The 18,373-nt window shown below is 43.5% G+C and overlaps 1 protein-coding gene across 1 annotated transcript in view; it reads right to left on the minus strand.

Annotated features, from left to right (window-relative positions):
- Positions 1–11,618: 11,618 nt before the first annotated feature.
- The window catches only part of ANTXRL (ANTXR like), a 55,106-nt gene continuing 48,351 nt past the window's right edge, over positions 11,619–18,373 (minus strand). The window contains exon 18 of the mRNA XM_084264308.1: positions 11,619–12,291. Coding sequence (XP_084120434.1) covers positions 12,061–12,291 — 231 coding nt within the window. The 3' untranslated portion in view covers positions 11,619–12,060. The remainder of the gene's footprint in view (positions 12,292–18,373) is intronic.

An 18,373-nucleotide genomic window follows, 5' to 3' on the forward strand; every position in this document is an offset into this window, starting at 1 on the left:
ACCAGCAGATGGGGAAGGCACCAGCTTTGAGCTAGGAAAGCATCTGTAAAGCAAAAATAAAACCACTGAAGCCTACAAAAATTGTAATCCCATACCTGGCAGCTCACTACTCACCCTGCCCTTTCCTCTTTTGCCTTTGAAACATCTTTCAAAGTGGAAATGACACCAAAATAGGATTATTTCCATTTGAAAAGCACTAGCGTAGTCTAATTTTCCAAATTTATTACCACAAGCAGTTATGTGCCAAGTATGATAAGAGAAAATATACGTCTGTTGTGGGAGGTGTTCAATCACAGAAACAGCAATAGAGTCAAACAACTCGAGCACCTTTGTAGCTCAGGAGGACGAGCCTGGGGTCAGTGGGGACAGATGGTGCTGCAGGGGACTGCACAGAGGTTTGCACAGATTAGTGAAAGGGGTGTTGGCTTCATCTCTGCAGAGCACCTTTGTGGCACGGGGCCTCAGTGCTGCAGGTGGGAGAGCCAGGGTGAGGCACTAACACAAACACAGCAGAGCATGTCCCTTTGGCTTGCTCCTGCTGCGCTCTGCTTCTGGCTAATTCTGACTGAGAATTTTTCTGCTCACTGCTTTCCTGCACTGGTGCTGGTGCCAAGGAATTCCTCCCAGGAGCCCTAACAACCATTCCTCGTGCAAAGCAGGCAATAGCTGCTCTAGTTTAACTCCAAAGGCCAACAAAAAAAGCACCCCCTGAAGGAAAATAGGCAAAGGCAGCTCATTTGATGGGGATATGACAGATACCAGGAATTCATGTGCCAGAAGCTGGTGGGAGGCAACATTTGGGAAGCCTTTGGATGTTTGTGTGTGAAATATCTTGTGTGTGTCCTCACCTATTTCTATGTGATATTTTGTTTTGTTTTGTTTTTGTTTAGATTGTGATAGAATAAGTACCAGGTGTCTGAACACAATTACAGTCCTGCTGCTGGAAATAACCCCGATGGAGATGGATTTATACAGAGCAGCCTAAGGGAGAAGAGGAAAAAGTCCCTGAATATGCCTGGAGTCCAGCTGTTCACAGCTAAGCAGCAACATACTCTCTACTACTTGCATTGACTGGCATGTCGGACAGTCTTTCTTAGCAAAATATGTTATTCCATATTTCTGGCTCTTACACAGTTGTTAATAGTGATGGAGGCATCTTTTTTTGCCCCTGTCAACTTGCCTCACCCCATGGCAGGAATTGAACCAGCAATTCCCATCACCTTGATGTTGATCATGCAGGGTGGCACCAGCAGCAGCTGCATCTAGATGGCTTGAGATCCACACAGAGTTCAAGCACTGTGGATTGAGCTATGCTAAAGGAGCTTAAGGTTAATAAACAAGAGAAAATGATGTCACTTCTGATTTCTTGGTAAATTTAGAGGTCATCCTAGTGCTTCAGGAAACATCTAGCTTCAGTATTGACTCTTCTGCTTATCTCTCTCACGTTGATTGTATTTAGCATTCTTTTTCATATCTTTCTCTACAGCTCAGTTTGCATTGAGCTTTGAAGTGGCCGTGTTTCAGCCTAGAGCTGGCTACACTGACGAGAGCATCAAGGAGCAGGCTCCATGAGATGCTACAAGTACAGCTAGGCTAGGAATGATGGTTTGTAATTGTTCAATGACACAGTTTGGGAACACTGCATAGCAGTACTGTGTCTGGGCCCTAGTACTAAGGGCTGCTTCAGACTATGGCCCTGTTGAGTTTCTAGAAGTAGCGAGACAAAGAGTAATCCCTGATTTAAAAAGCTTACAACTATTAGGATATGATGCTGTCATGACATTGTCATCAAAATAAACAAGCACAGGATTGATGCACTAGGAAGAACTTTTCTATTGGGTGCAGATATTTCTCTGTGTTCTTCTGTCACCTGTGAAACCAGTGGAAGCTTTCCCAGTGATTGCAGTGAGTGCTGAGACAGATTCATGGCCTCTCACTTGGCTTTGGTTCCCCCCCCCCCCCGCTGCAAAATTGCAGTGACACTGCTAAAGTCAGCATGGTCCTGCCAGTTACACTGCATACATTCAGATGTCTTGATAGACAGCATAGGCATCCATGTCTTAAAATCTTGACAAAGAAAAACAGAGGCAAAGAGACCTGAAATATTACTTTCCTCTCTGGGGGACATTCAGTCTCTACTCAAGTATCTATGATCTTCATCACGTAAGCAGACCATTGGGTACACTGGTGCTTATGGGCAGGAGCAAGGCTTTGATAAATGGATCTGCATGTGACAATCTGTCCTTCGAAGTGCAGACAGGTTGCTGAGCCAGATCTCTCAAAAATATGGACACATAGAAATCTTCCCCCTCACCCGGATGTGTGCTCCTAGGTCCCATTGAAGAGTTCAAAGCTAGTGGGAGTGTGTGGTGGTAATGGTTTATTTTGGTATTTTATTGTGTGCTTACACAATGCATGTTGCTTTCTAAGAGAAACCAACATATTTCACAAATTGTTTTTGTAGTAACAAGAGCAGAAAACATGGCAAGTAATCTTAGAGAAGACGCTTGCCTTAAAGACACTAAAAATAGCAATAGTGCTGCTAAAACAGCCTGGTCCCCTTAAGCTGAGGGTTGTGGTCTGTGTTAGTTGAAAATCTTCCAAGTGTTCAAGTTTTTCTTAGATACCTCTGCTAGATATGGGTGGGTGATCTAAAACTACCCCCTTTGTGATACTGAGGTGATTAGAATCCATTGGGTCAAACCAGAGAGGATGTGTTTAGGGTCATGGAGAGAGCAAGAAAACAAAACAAGCTCTCCAAGAGCCAGACTCACAGCACCACAGTCTCTCAGTTGCAGAATGGCATGAAGCATTCATTCATGCCTTGTCAGACTACCTTGTGTAACAAACTATAGGTTATTTTCAAAGGTGATAAACAAGGGCTGAACATTTCAGATGCAGAATAATTATCTTCAGCCCACAGATCACCTCTGTGAGGTGCAAGAACAGAAGAGTACTCCTGATAGTCAGGGCTTGTCTCAAGAACATAATAGGACTGAAAGTCAGGGCTTGTCTGGCTGGATGATCTTATGTGACACGTGTTTCAGAGTTGGTCTGTGTCTCTTTGGCAGTGATGCAGCAACCAGGTCACAGCTCACCAGTGACTCTGCTCATATGAAAAGCTCAATGTAGAGAACACAGCAAAGGCTCATGCACGGTGGCTCATTTCCAACAGCACACTTCAGCTGGGGCTTGCATAGGTCCGAACACACGGACCTCGAGTTCACAGTGGCTTGGGTGGCTCAGGTCTGAGCTAGCCAGTGGTTAAGATGAGGAGGACTGTACTGAAGACAGCAGCGATGTGGCCTACACATTTTACAGCCAGAGAGCTGCTCCTCAGCATGATGGATGAACAGAAAGCACCTGGACAGCATGTTCACTTTGTGGGCAGTAAAAGAGGCTGATGCTGGAGCTCGAACTGCTGGTTTAAGCAAGGTTTTCACAACAAAAACAGCTTGAAACAAATTTTTTTGTTTAAAAGCAATGCCCATCTCCCACTCTACTCTGGAGAAGTCAGAGCGGACTGCTCCGCTGCGGGAAATAGGCTGTCGAGCCCTGCCCTCCAGTGGCAGTACGGCCAGACCTGCCTCTCTGACCGCCGTGGCCACCGTCCCCCTCTCAAGCTCAGAGAGCCCCGCACTGCGCTTACCAGAGTGCTGAGCGCTGCCAGGGGGCCGTAGTCCGAATGGCCACCTTGGGCTGGTGCCATGTGCCATGACGTTCCCGTGCCTGTGTGCTGTGGTCTCCCTTGCACCGGGCACAGCCATGCCAAGGTGCAACTCTTGGCTAGCACTGATTTGGGTCTCACAGCATCCACGCTGGGAAAGGCACACAGGACAAACGCTTGCTAACTATTTCCTTGCTGTTCTCAAGGATTCCCCCTGATGAGCAGATGGAAATGCCATGCGTGCTGTCAGGCCCCTCGATGATGCAGGAGGAAAGGCTGGGGGAGAGTTACCCCACAGCAGAGGGGCAGAACAGGTGTGGGGTAGCCAGGGCTCTTGCTGGGATTCCAGTCCCCACATCTCAAAGGGATGCTCAGCTGGGTGACGGATGCAGCGAAGCTGTGATCCTCATGGCACTTTTTCCACCTTGGTGGTGGAAGTGCTCTGCTCAGATCATGGCCTCTAGGGCAGCTTCAGTCACCTGCCTCTTTGTCGTGCTGGAATAAAGGCCAGTGACAGAGCATCTTTGGGCTCACAGGTAACTACAAGAACAAGCCAACAGGCTCTGGGGGCTGACGTTTGCCTGCAGTGTGAGCAACAGCAGACTAGCAGGGGCAAGTGCTTCTGCACAGTTTGTCCACTGTGTGCAGCTCTCCAAGGGCTGGTTAGGAATGGGTCTGCTGTGGCCAGAACCTGGCAGAGAGACACCACATACTTTGCTTGGCTGCAAACACACCCATGGGCTGGTTTTACACTTAATTCTGGCTGTTGCACTGGGGCTACTCCTGAACTACCAAACATGCTGGAATAGCAAATGTGAGTCATGAACATGGCCAGCACCTGGAGCTTCTCCCACTTCTTCGCTCTGCCCCAGGAGGAGCTGCAAAGGCACCGGCAGAGGAAAGTTGGCAGCTGCAGAATCTGAGAGGAGTCACCCTAGCTACAGCTGCAGAAACTTCTTGGTCAGGAGTGCTGAGCTGTACAGTTCAAACAGCCAGAGCTGGGCTCTGTCTTCCCAACAAGGGAAACTGAGGCACAAAAGGGAGGGCAGATAAATAGCCATAGCCTGATTTGCCTGTGGTAGCAACATATGAGGGAAGGAGTCTTAATGCTGGCTGTGCCACCTCACAAGAACGACTCTCTGGAGGTGCTGAACCCAGGGGCACTCTCTCTGTCCAGAGCCCCATTCGGCACCATCAGAGAGAGGGTAGCTCAGGCCCCTGAGGAACAGACATCCACTGCCTGTGCACGGCTCAAGATAAAGAGAAGAATAGGATTCATGTGGGATGCAAAAAATTCACCCTGCAGATACACCTTCAAGGAGATCATGTGGAGCCAATGGCTGAGGCCACTTGGGAAACATCCCGCCTGCTCTTCCCAGGGCAGTGCTGGGCCAGGCTGGCCTGGGATAGGGGCAGACCTGCTCCTGCCCTTGGCTGGGAGGGAAATGAACTATTTCCTATTTTGACCTGTGAGTCACTTCCATGCAAACCATTTATACTGGCAAAAATAGACTGATGGCTGGGAAACCCCAGAGCCTGGAGAGAGCTACAATTTCTCCCTGCGTACTTTTTCTCCTTGAGAAGGACAAACGGTGTGAGCCACAAGCAGTACCTGGCCATACCTGCTAGCTTGGGAATAGACAAACCACACCAGGGTCTCTGGGACCATTCTTGTGGATAGGGTACTTCTACAGGATCCCTGTTTCTATCATGAAGAAACAGTCTACGCCCAAGAGTCATGGCCTAGAGGCTCAGCAAATGTAGGAAGACACCAACATGGCAATGCAGCTGCTACCAGGCAATGATAGGCTGGCATGAGGAGTGCTCACTTCAATGAATTCTGTGGCAGAGACATGGGTGGGGTTACGTAGGGACTTTCAGTGAAGTATTCATTCACTCACAACAACCATGCACCTCTGAAAGCTGCAAAGGAAACATTTCTCCATTTACATCACAGACCAAACTTTTCAGCAGGGTGTCCTCTTTCTTTCAGGGAACTCTCATCATCTCTGTTCTCACGAGCTGCAGTCAGAAATCTGAGTAATATCAGGCTAGAAAACTTCTAGCCTCCCTTGCAGTGAAAAGGGGGTTCCTCAAGGTGCAGGGAGTGAGAAATTTTGCTACAAAAACGGATGAAGCTTGAGAGGAATCCTAACCCAGAGAACAAAGCACAATCACAGAGTAAAGATCAGACAAGTTTCAGCATGGGCGATGTGCTTTGCCTGTGGCTTCTTAAGGAATGAGAGAACAGGGGGGAAAGGGCATTTTTTCAGTTCCTGGCTCAGATTGCTGAAGCCAGTAAAATTCTTGCCGCTGACTTCCATGCAGCCAAATAGGGTATGTTGGTGTATGTTCACATGTAAATGCCACTCCTGAGACTGTGAAGTATGATGAAAGATGCTAAATCAGCACTAGAGGCTATTTATAGTCAAGCCCATAACCAAAGCCCTGGATCTGCACATTCCCAGTCTCTGGGGAAGTTCAGGTCAAATCCAAATTTTGTCGTCTCAGGCATGCATAAACCTAACCAGCAACAGCTGCAGCCAGTGTCAGGTTTTTGTTAATGCCGAACAAAAATGCCCAGAGCTTTGGCTCTAGGACCGCTTTTGTTTATCTGATCTCTTTGGAGAGCCCGAGCCTGCCTTTCGCATAAGCACCAGATGGAAGAACAAAAAAGAGTGAAGGCCACAAAACCATTCTGGGAGACCATTGTCATGCCAGCTTGGGAAGCAGAGAGCTACCCCAGCTCTTTTGTCAGAGGGAGGAGCGCAGCTCCAAGCAAAGGATTTCAGCTCCATTAAGCAGCACAGCCAGTTGGAGCTGCCAAAGGCAGAGGGATGCCCGGCTCAGCCACCACACAGCTCCCACCTGCTTTGTCATGATGACTTCATGTGGCTACCAGACCCCCCAAAAATCAGTGCCCACCATTTTTGCAGATTAGGCTCACATGGGCTCAGGGTGCTGTGTGAGTACAAGACCCCGTTTCCTTTCCCATTGTACACAGGGCTGTGGCTGCCATAGCACAGGGCAGACTGTGTAGCACAGCTCAGCAGCTTTGCAGCAGCCTTCATTACCCATAATTGCAGCCTTCTGGGGTTGGAGATTCTTGTGGCCTACCCTTCTTGACCTTGTTGCCTGTCTTATATTTCCACTAGCACCCCCACTCCCTGCCCAAACTTTAATGGGACTTGAAAAGATACAGAGGAAGCGTTAGCAGCAAGGAGAGAAGAAAAATCTAGCTTCAGAGACAGTGAAGGAGAAGGGGGTGTTATGATGCAGTCTTTCATCCTTCAGGCAAGACTCTTAACCATCAGTAGTTCTGCTTGAGTACAGACATTGGTTAAGAGCCTGGTGACTTGGTTTTCCTAAGTGGAAGGTTTGCTATAGAATTTCTCTTTGCTAAAGTCTTGAGCTCTAGCATCTTGTTTTGCATGGTTTCTATTTTGTTGTTTTTATGCATTACTAACTTCAAGACAGCAGCAATGAGTTCACACTGTGTCCCATCTGTCAATGTTTAAGCTCCACTGGAGTCAGTGCTAAATCAGCATTTCTATGCTGCAACCCAAGATCTACCTTACCTTTGAAGCAGGCAAAGATTTAAATTCTCAGGCCAGAAACAGGAACTAAGGCACAGAACATGCCTTTGTCTGCAGTGAAATAACCAGTCAATAGGAACTTGGGGATGGGAATTCTGATAGCCCAACTTCACATAGATGGCTGAGCTGATTAGAAACCAAGTACAGACAAGCTTATCTCCTCTTAAAATGACCCTGCAATGAAATTCTGTGTAGTGTTTAACCAGTAAGCACTTTTATTGTTGATTTTGAATCCATTAAGACTACATTATGTTTGATTATAAAACTTTGGCTACATCTCCCACATCTGCATGCAGGCATTACATTTGCAAGGTTTTCTCAGAAAAACGGGTGCAGGAGCAGAAAATGCATAAAGGTTATATGATTATAACATGGAAGCAGCATGTCAGATACAGAAATTTGTACCACATGTACCAGTAACAAACCCACACTCCCATGTAGAACTTTTTTGTCCCTCAAAAATCCAACTGCTTCCTCTGTCCCTCATCTCCATGCCTGGGCTGTCTATCAGCCCACAGTCTCATTGTTTCTGAAAACACACATCTTTTTCTAAAAAGAAGTTTAATTTTTTTCCCCCCTTAAAAACTAGAACATTTCTCCTTCACTACCCCCCAAATGAAAAAGCTACAATAATCTACACATCTGTTCAAGCACTATTAGGAATCTCTATTGCATTATTCAAAAGTATCAGATCAATAACAAACTTCTAACAAACTAGGATGACCCAAAAAATCCCCTTCCCCCAAACTACAGAGAACTGAAAATGCTATACTGCATTATCACACTTGCATGCATGTATCCTGAGCCACCTGTATTTATTCACCTTAAGCCCTTTTAATAAATAACTGTCCAGCAGTAACATCCAGAAGTGTGCTGTCTCCTCCAAATTAAACTCTATATTTACAGAAGTAAAGGGCTGTTTTCTCAGTGAAATGTTTTTAAAAACAAAACAATAAAAACAGCAAACAATTAAAGAGAGAGAAAGCAATTACCGATCATGTTGTCTAAAGACCAACAGGAGTAAAAACCATTAGGAGCACCAGGTGCACATGCATTTGAACTGGTACAGTTCATGAAATAGTCATTCATTGTTATGCTCACTCATTCAGAAGAGGAGCTGATTCTTTTTTTTTTTTTCCTTTTTACATTTAGGACCGTCTGCTCTGCAGGCTACTCCCACAGATGGCAATACATGCACTGAGCTTGAAAGATGGCCATAAATATGCTTTGATCAATGGGACTCTGTCTCAGCTTTAAACACATTGGGTTTCCCTCCCCACTGCTTTGTACCTTGTTTCATTTCACATCTGTGCTACATGTGAGCCAAAAGTCTCTCTCTTGGATTTGGGGAAGCATTAGCTACTCACTTTTTGCAAGTTTCAAATGATGCTATGTGCTGGAAAATACAGGGAGATCATCCCACATGAGAACATTTCTTAGCAGTTTAACTACTGTAATTACAACTGACATACAAGCATGCTGAAAGAAACGCACTGAAATGTCAAACCAGGTAGAGGATTTTGTCTGTTTATTTTGAGGCAGCTCTCAGCTGACAGACACCTAAATTAGGAACAGCTCCAAGGGCAGCTGCCTTCATTTTGGTAAGCCTGTGTTGATTTACACCAGGTAAGGATTAAGCCCAACAGACTGCAAAATAGCAACCAGTTACATAGCAAATAGTTACATTTCTATGCAACCAAAAGGTCTTTCTGTAGCCAGTGCAGCATATTCACTGCCTCCATCTTTGCAAAGCAATTCAGTTCAGGTTCACTTTCTCCCCACTTCACTGGCAAACTAAACCCTGTTGTGCTCCCATCACAGAAGCTGCAGCCAAAACTCGAGTCCCACGCAAAATACTTAATTTTATATAGTGAAAATGCCTGGAATTTCATTTATGTGGAATCTGATTTTCAAATTCCTGGTGCTTCCTGCTTTATCATCTACAGATACGATCGCTTGGAAGCCCAAACCACTCGTATCCTCACTGCACTTGCAAGTTATGCAGAAATTGTTTGCATCTGTCATCTCTGTAAAACTGGCTATTACACCAAAGAATATTCTCCTCAACTGCAAACAACAGATATGTTGGACATGTGACTGCAAGAAGCCCTCCCTAAGGCAACACCTCCATTCTCACTGAAAAGAATCAAAATCCTACCAACATTGAGTACAACTTTACTGACACCTCTCAAATCTGTACAATCCATGATCTGGCTCCCAGGCTTTTTCATACTCCTGACTTATCAATTGAACTTTATTAGCAGGTTCTAAATCTGTAAGCTGTAAGTTTAAGTTATCTGCAAGTTTTCCCTTTTATTATTACATCATTTGTGAGCTCCAGCATTGTTTCAATCTCATCACTGTTAGACTGTTAGGTTCAACTGTATGTAGACATTACAACTGGTCTTGGACCCAGCACATTTATTTCACATATGCATCCATACAACCAAAACATTATCAGCCAACATCTCTGCTTGTAAAGCACCTTTCCCTACATTCAGGTCCCTACCCCCTTGCTGGAGTCATCCAGTTCCTTTTACTGGTGTCAAAAGTGGAGCTTCACCAGAACTGCAGTGGAAAATTTGACATATTTTACTTCCACCTTTAAACTGAAAGAAATGGAGATAAGCAAGTGATGATTCTGTGTTGCACTGGCTACAAAAGCCCTTGCCATTCTTTGGAGTGCTGTTCTCCAGGCAATTTTTTTGTGAAGGAAGAGAAACCAAAAAAACCCCCTACACAGCTCCCACATGCAAACAGACACACGCACACACATACACACACACTTCTTTCTCCTGTAAGCAGAAATCCATTCTTATGGACCTATTTATGCAGACCCTGTTCAAGTGACTAAAAAGAATGAGGACAGGGTTGAGTACATCCCACTTCTCCTTTAAGATCACAATAAAATCATGGATCAGCAAAGTACTTGGGCATAACTATGTTCCTCTTGACCTGCAGGACATTTTAATGCATGCAGAAGTGCTTTGCTGGTTCAGGCCTAAATTAGGAACAGCTCCAAGGGCAGCTGGCATCCATGAGTGTGATTTCACTACCTGCACCAATATACATGAGGTAAGATCATAACTCAACAGAGCAGAGCAGTGCAAGAGGAGAAAGAGGCTCTGTGGTTCTTCTGAGTATCTTTGACAGCCTCAGCTGCGTACACACAGCCTATCACAGTGATCAGCATAGACTGATGAGAGCTTGGTGTGGTGTTCTGCAAGTGGGACTTCCACTGGAAATTGGAAGCCTGATTTCTGTTTGTACTAGTGCAACTTTTTATGCCTGTAACAACTGCACAAAGAGGCCTTCAATCCAGAGTAACTGCACAATGCAGTTAGCATTCTATCTGTGCCACTTACTGTGATGTGCTACACACCCACACCTACACACAGATGGAGAGATAGGTATATGCTGTGTCATAATGCAACATAAACATTATTTCTACAACTAACCTAATAACACAGCCAATGCCAAAGCAAACCAGCATAGGGATTTGCAGCCACCCCATCCAATCTAATACGATAGGTAATGGTGGAGAAGAAGCAAGCTCAGATGTTATTTTTGAGTCACTAGGGAATGATCTGGGCTCAACCCACTTAGCATTGCTTAATGAACACTATTAATGGGCTGTCCCACAGTCCCGCGTCATGAATTCCCACCTCTGTGTGGGTGCTCACATCACTTTCTGATGACACATGGAATTGAGGTCATGGGTAAGCAGTCACAATGTTTGGGAAATCCTCTAGCCAAACTTCCTATAAAACAGGGATTAAAGCTCATACTGACACATCATGCCTTGCCTCTCAACCACAGTTAGACTGCCACCTTACATGTTAGTAGGATCTGCAGCTATTCATAGAGGAAGACGTTTAAAATCACAAGAGGCTCTAGTTCTGCTTGGCAGTAAGATCAAAACTAAATGTATCTAAATAGCAATGGAATCAGTCCCCCAGTGCTGCTGATTAGCTGTTTGTGTATCACAGCACTCATGGTCAAAGAGCATGTATATTTGTTCCATTTTGGACAGTGTTTTCTGTAAATTGAATCTAAATACCTTGCCAAAACATTTTCCTCAAAATTCCTGTAAACCATGAACAAATCTGAACCCAGGTCTTCTTCAAGGTTTGGATTTCTAGAATGAGTATCTGGCCAAAACTGATTTTCTCAGGAGAAAAAGATACCACTCTTCTATGGTAGATTACTTTTCCTAGGTTATTGACACATAGTCCCATTTTACCTCACTATTGTTATAGCCTTCTTATAAACTTTCATGGAAATTCCACCTGCAGAACCAAAGGCAGAGAATTATTTTTGCAATTGTTGTTCCATATTAGTATCTGGATGCAGGACTGTTGGGGAAAAAATATTCCTCAATGAACTATGTTTAACCAACTTGCAGGTGGCAGCTATCAAAACAGCTGATGCATGTGTACTGGCTAAAGTAATTAATTAATGAATGATCTGACATACCAAGTCAGACAACTGTCGTATGTAGATAGGTCTTCAAATGTATACATACAAAAGCTGCTACTGTATCTAGATGATCATTTTGGTTTATTTCTACACCCCATAGCTCTGAATCTATCCACTGAATGTTTACTCAGCATGTGTAGTATAAATATATTCATATACTAAAATTGACACTTGGCAATTTTTTTTTCCTTTCTTTTTTTTCTTTTTTTTTTGCTGACCAGCAACAAATTCTGATATCTTTAACTGTAAACCAATACTCAATAAATATGCCGTGTTCAGCAAAGGGACATGTTTTCTCCATCAGGGTTTTGCTGCGCTCTAAGCCATGGGCTGTGGGGGTGGGCGCGAAGGAGGAGGTCCGGGAGGGGCTCGGGATGGGGGTGGTCCTGGAGGTGGCTGCCTGGAAGGGGGCTGCAGAGACACAGGAGGAGAAGGATTCCTTGGAGCGTTGTTGAGAACAGTAGTGTCAGGCCGTGGCAGCTTCGGTGGTGGGCTGTAAGGGGCAGAGGTTCCATCCGATTTCACCCGAGTGAAATTTATGCATCTTCCCTAGAGATAAAGAAAAATTCATTATTCATAAAAGTAGGTGTTTTGACTCATCAGCAACTAGACAAAGGACTATAAGCAGAGGAACCAGACTGCACTTCATCCAGTATCATTCACTGGGTGCTAGACATGACACTCAGACCATGCTGTACTAAAGGTCAGCACTAGAAAGCCATGCTTTCCTTGGGTTTCAGAGCTTCTGCCTACACAGAATGGCCTAGGACTGCCTTAAACCAAAAGGGAACCTGGTGTGACTTTGCTCACACACCCCCTCTGCTCTGCAACCTGAGCTATGCAGAACATGCCTAAAGCCACAACTACAAAGTCATGCCTGCCTTGGTGAGATCCCTGACCAACAAAGCTATGCTTGAAAAAAGTCTCAGAGTAGAGACAGGATTATACCAGAGGAACAGCCTTAGCAAAGACACCATCTGTAGTTTTCCTTTTCACAGTGATGCTAGCCTAGCTGGTGTCCGTGCTTTTCAACACTACACTGGGACGGTACATCAGTCTTCTGTGCTCCAATGTAGATGTGGCTTCCCTCACAAACACCAACAATATGTAGGACTTGCACAAAGGGCTCTCCAATAAGTATGTTTTCAGAATGGATGGAGGATGCAGGCAGGCAGGACCTGATGGAAGAATTGTGGATGGAGATTTTGAAACAGCAGTAGCTGGGTTTGGAAAAAACAGCAACCACCAGGGATATCTTAGTCAACTACAGGGTAAACACAAATATATCAGGGTTTCCTTTAGCCAAAACAAAGCTTTGCATAAGTGTCCACTAACCAAATTCCAGACAGAAGACAGACAGACCCCAAAGACCACCTAGGCTTTCCTGTGGGGAGCAGCCAGAGGCTCCTGGGTATTTCAAAACCTACATGGCAACCTCAGCCAAACATCAAGATCTCTGCTATCTGCTGTATTTTTTCCTCCCCACGACCCCTAGAAGTTTAGTTATAAACTGCTACCAATGGCTGTGATAACAGAGAAATACAAGAACCTAGTGACAGATTGCTGCCTGACATAAGGAAACTCCAAAGGTGTTTAGAGAATGAGCTGAGTTTCTGTGGCAGCTCCACAAATCACAATTTCCCCTGTAATCTAGGAAAAAGCCATCACAGCTGAACCACAACTATCTGTTTTGTTAAATGACTTCCAATGCCTGCACCTTCATTCATGAAAAGTATTCATTTAAAAAGAAATAAATCATTTAAGTCTATGGAATCTCTGAAGAAAGGCAAGTGGCAGAAGCTTGTGTAAGCTCTAGAGAGCTCAGAAAATGATTCAGCAAGCGTACTAACACCCGAAGGGTACCACCCTACTACTGACTTGAATTGGATGGCTTAGGGCTTCAAGAGATCAACAGCAGCCAAGAACTGTTTGAATAAGCGTGTTGTTACCTGTACACGAAATGTACTCAGTAGTCCTCAGTCCCAGCTTTCACCATCACAATTCACCACTGATCTTAAACAGCAACCTAAGTAGGATAAAATTCCCTTTCTAACAGTTCGGCAAACATTGATTATGAACCAAGTTTAAAGAATTACTATACTGGGACCCGACCCTTTGCATGGAAGCAAGGTCTTGATGAACCACTGGATCAAAAAGCCAAGTCGATGGTTTGCTTTACTCCACCACAGAATTCACGTCCTCACCAGCACTGCAGCAAGCAGCCATTCTTGTCAGCTATTTGTCTTCTGCTGTGCTCCTTTGTATTCAGAGCACTCCAGCAATATTTACTGACATGCAATGAACATTACAGGTATTTTAAAAGCTGTCATGCAAATATATTTAAGAAAACTCAGATAAATATCAAGATATTTATAAAGTTATTAATTTGAAACAGCTAAAGAATTGCCTGAGACAAGCAACAACAACAAAAAGAAAAAAAAGTCAGATGTATTGAGATGAAGTACACCATATGGGGAGGGAAAAATTAAGCGCAGAACAAACTCCCTCATAGGAAATGCAAAGCTGTAAACACAACACTGGTGCTTTTGCCTACAAGCCTTTCCTCCCTCTCTATTGTGTCTCTCTCCCAAACATCAATCCCAAATATATTCATAGTCTATAATCAAAGGGGATCCCATAAATCTGTTTGCATTACTTTCACTTCAGTAAAAGTGATAGGGGACGTCAAACTGCTGCCAGTTTCTGCCATACTCACTGATTTGTCAGACAGATGGGTAATTTAAAGGCCATGCGCCACATTGTGTCATGAAAAATACGGTTGGGTTGGGAGGGTCTGACAGATAGAGGCTTGGATGATCGATGTATGTATTGTGACACTTCCTCACAAAAGATTATTGGTGTTAGCCTACAATCTCATATATATCAAAGACTTCAGATGAATACTGTGGCAAATCCTCCTGACCACTTAAAGCATCCATTGATAAAATAAGGCCAAAATCCTAGCTAGTGTTAGGTTAACAGACAAAAGAGAAAGGGAGAGACAAAGGATGATAAATCTTAAGTCATAGTTTGGACTTATCAAGTGTATTTTAACAAAAGATTTCTAGGTTGAGGAATTAAGCCATCCACTCATCAGATTTTCATAATAGTGGAGTGCCACATCTATTCTATCTAATACACACATCTCTCTGGGCTCAGTTTATTAAAAAAAAAAATCAAATTATGATGGTTCTCAAATAAACAGGCGAACCACAGGATTTTTAATACTGTGTTTGAAAGGATTAAGTAATTTCCTCTCCAAAGGTCTATAAAAGCTTTTAAACCATAGAAAACATGGTCAGAAGTCAGGTTTTCTGCATGCTCACCTCTGCTCTCCCTGCATAGGGAATTAACAAGGATTAAGAGCCGTCAACACGTTAGTTTCTTCCAGAGTGAGGGCATACTCTAGTGTTAGGGAAAGTGTCAGAGTTGCAAGGTGCAGTAATACCCTGATGATCTCAAGCACAACAGCTGTCGGTAGCTGCTTTATTGTTTCCTAGGAAGCAGATGATCTGCATAAATCCAGTTCTGTCTGGTTTGAGCCCCGCTCCCAGTACAGCACGTCTCAGATGGTGCGACCCACACCGCGTACTGTCATTCAGGCACCAACTGAAGGTCAGCAACGCGCCATATGGAGTTACGCCCTTACTTTAGCTCACATCTGCACAGTCTTCCTAATGCACAATTATTTTGCCTCCCCATATGTCTATCCACTTGTTAGGCTCTTGTTATGCTGCTTGGCAAATTGGCTTTTCAAAAAGTACAAATACTGAAGCAGCGGGATCTGCCCTTGTCCCGACTCCAGCTTTTATCCCAGTGTAACAATCACATGTGCAATTCAGGCAGTTTGTACTTCTAGGCAATGCCTCCTCGACCACCTAGGATGATGTTTTTGTGTGTGGTTTAAGGGAGGGGGAGAAGGGAGGAACCTCTTAAGAGCCACCACATCTTGTTTCTGGGCCACTTTTATTATAGTGCTCAGTACATCATTCCTCAGCACTTGCTCCCCCAAAATCTTTGGCTACTACTCAGCAAGTTTTCAATGGAAAGAAACTACTGCTAAAAGGATCCATGCAATTCAGTAAGTGCCACGGGCAAGTCTTTTCACCCATGATACTAAGAGCACTTAAGCAAAAAGAATTTGAAAAAATTGCTCCATCTGTCAGTAGCCTTTTCTCTGTTCATTTTAATTCACACATTTGTATTTATTCAACAAAAATCAAGTCCAGTTTCATCTCTGTGAATGACAGAATGTTTGTGCACACACAAACACGTCTCCTCATTATTTTTATCTGCATTAATTGACCTAATAAGAGATACCCTTCCTGTTACAAATTTTGCTTGAGTTTTCACTCACTCTTGGTTCTGCTTATTGAGTCTCAGTGTTGCAATTCTGACTAGCAGAGAGAGTATGTGACTGAGGAGGAGTTGATGTTCACTTAAGTGTTTACTTCGTCTTTGACATTATATGAATGTAATACTTGCCTTTACCTAAAATGGATTAAAATAAAAGTTCATGTTATGATCAAACCTTACAATCTAAAACTCTGGACCACCAAATTAAAAAAAATGTGTCAAAAGTTTTACATTTAGGATGCTAAAATCTGAAATGAACATAACTTCCTTGGGCTCAGTCAGCTTAGTCCCCAGTTTTGCTTATGGATGTCACTGGGATGACACTGCCAGCTTGCTATGGAGGTGGTCTGTCAGCATTCACTTCTGACATATCTATCAATAGTTCAATGTAAAAGAGGAGATCCAAAACTCAAAAAACTAGATTCAGATTTTGATAACCACAACAGCAAGCATCTCTACAAAAAGTCAGAATCATTTTAGCTAAGTGAAGATTTTGATCCACACATCCAGAAACCAGTAGGATATAGACCTTTATGAGCAGTGACTTCTGCAAAAGTTGAATCCTGGAAAAAGTAAACTACCCTGTCCTCTAATAAAGAAGTATTCTAGCAGAAACACCTACACCAAGTATCCTAAACCAGTAACAGTATGAGAAACTTGTTTAGCAAATGTATTTATGAATAAGATTATGGATACCATAATTTTATAGGGAAGGAGCTGAACTGAGGTGGTACAGAGATCCCACTATTTGAGTTCCCTGGTCAAGTGTCAGGATTAGCAGCTGGCTTCTCAGGAGCCAGGATCTATGCTCATCAGCCTTTGCCAAAAGCTTCCTCACACTGCACTACTTCATGCTGACTGTGCTCTGAACATGTCACGGCTCATTAAAACCTTCATGGATTTCATGGGAATTGCACTGATTACCCTGCAGCACACAAGCTAGAAATTAGTGAGCCACTGAAACAGTTTGTCACGTAAAACGTAAGCCTGCATGGTTTTCAGGTGTATTCCAGTAACTTTAACTCCTACTCTTACATTTGGGACTAAGATACAGTTTTCATGTTGAAGAATAAATTATTTTGAAATATCAGAGTTTCCTGTATTAGCAGTTTGGTGGCTGCTGCCGCTTTCAGGTCAGTAAACACGTAATTTATAATTAACTTCTAATTGTATTATTTAACAATTAAATTTTAATCAAGACCATTAATTATACACTAGTTATTTCATTAATCATTAACTATTAATTTATTAACTTGTAATTAATTTTTATATGAAGCTATTTTCAGTTATTAGGTCTGAAATAAAAGTTCACGTTAACAACATAAAATAGTTGTTTTCAAGAGAATGTGGCTCTTTAAATTAATCTTACAGTTTAGTAAGTCCTTGCTCATCAATAATAGTTTTCTGTGGATCTATTTAGCAGCTCAGCACTGATGCCTAAAATAATGGAAGTCCAAACTACTAAGAAATAAGAGAAAGTGGGTTGACTGCAGAAAGAGCAGTTTTAAAAGTAAGGTCCTGTAAAGTGGCAGCATCCAACAATGTGAATATAATTATTTTCTTTACCCCTGCTTTTAAAAAGGAAAATCTGTTCATCCCTTTCTTTATCCAGTGTATTTTTGGCATCTTTATAAGTAAACTCACATCACGTCTGCTCCCTCAGTCTGTGACAGAGTTATTGGAGGGGAAGGAAGTCACTGCACTGTGCTTTGTGACTCACTCATAACGACAAGAACCCTGTAATGGCCTTAGGTACATCACCAAGTCAAACTGAAAGCTGCAAAATGATGAACATAAATGCACAAGGATGACCCAAGCAAAAGCAGACAACTGTTTACAGAACACTGTGAGTGAGGTGGTGCTGCCAAGAGGTGTAACCTACTGGGGACTCTCAATGTGCTTCACACTCCAAAAGGAATTATACTGAGCTTTAAAATGGGGGAGGTAACACAGCCTTAAATAAGACACATGTCCTGACCCAGGAAGGGGCAGCGATATTTAAAAGAGCCGAGGCATGTGTAGGTCATTCACACAGTCCACAGACAATATAAGCAATTTCTGTGCCTTTTCTCTTTTAAGCAACCAAAAGTGCTCACAGGCCCCAGACACTGGCTCACCAGAGCTGCACCAGGCAGACAACATAAAGTTAGTCCCTGCTTCAGAAACCCTGACTTGGAGTCACAAACAGGAGGATAGTTGCATATGGGCTGGGAGCAGAGCACACGGTGACTGCAAGACACAGCTAAGCAATGACTTGGGCTACTGACATACACAG

Source organism: Gallinula chloropus (assembly GCF_964237585.1).
Source record: "Gallinula chloropus genome assembly, chromosome: 5".
Classification (NCBI taxonomy): domain Eukaryota; kingdom Metazoa; phylum Chordata; class Aves; order Gruiformes; family Rallidae; genus Gallinula; species Gallinula chloropus.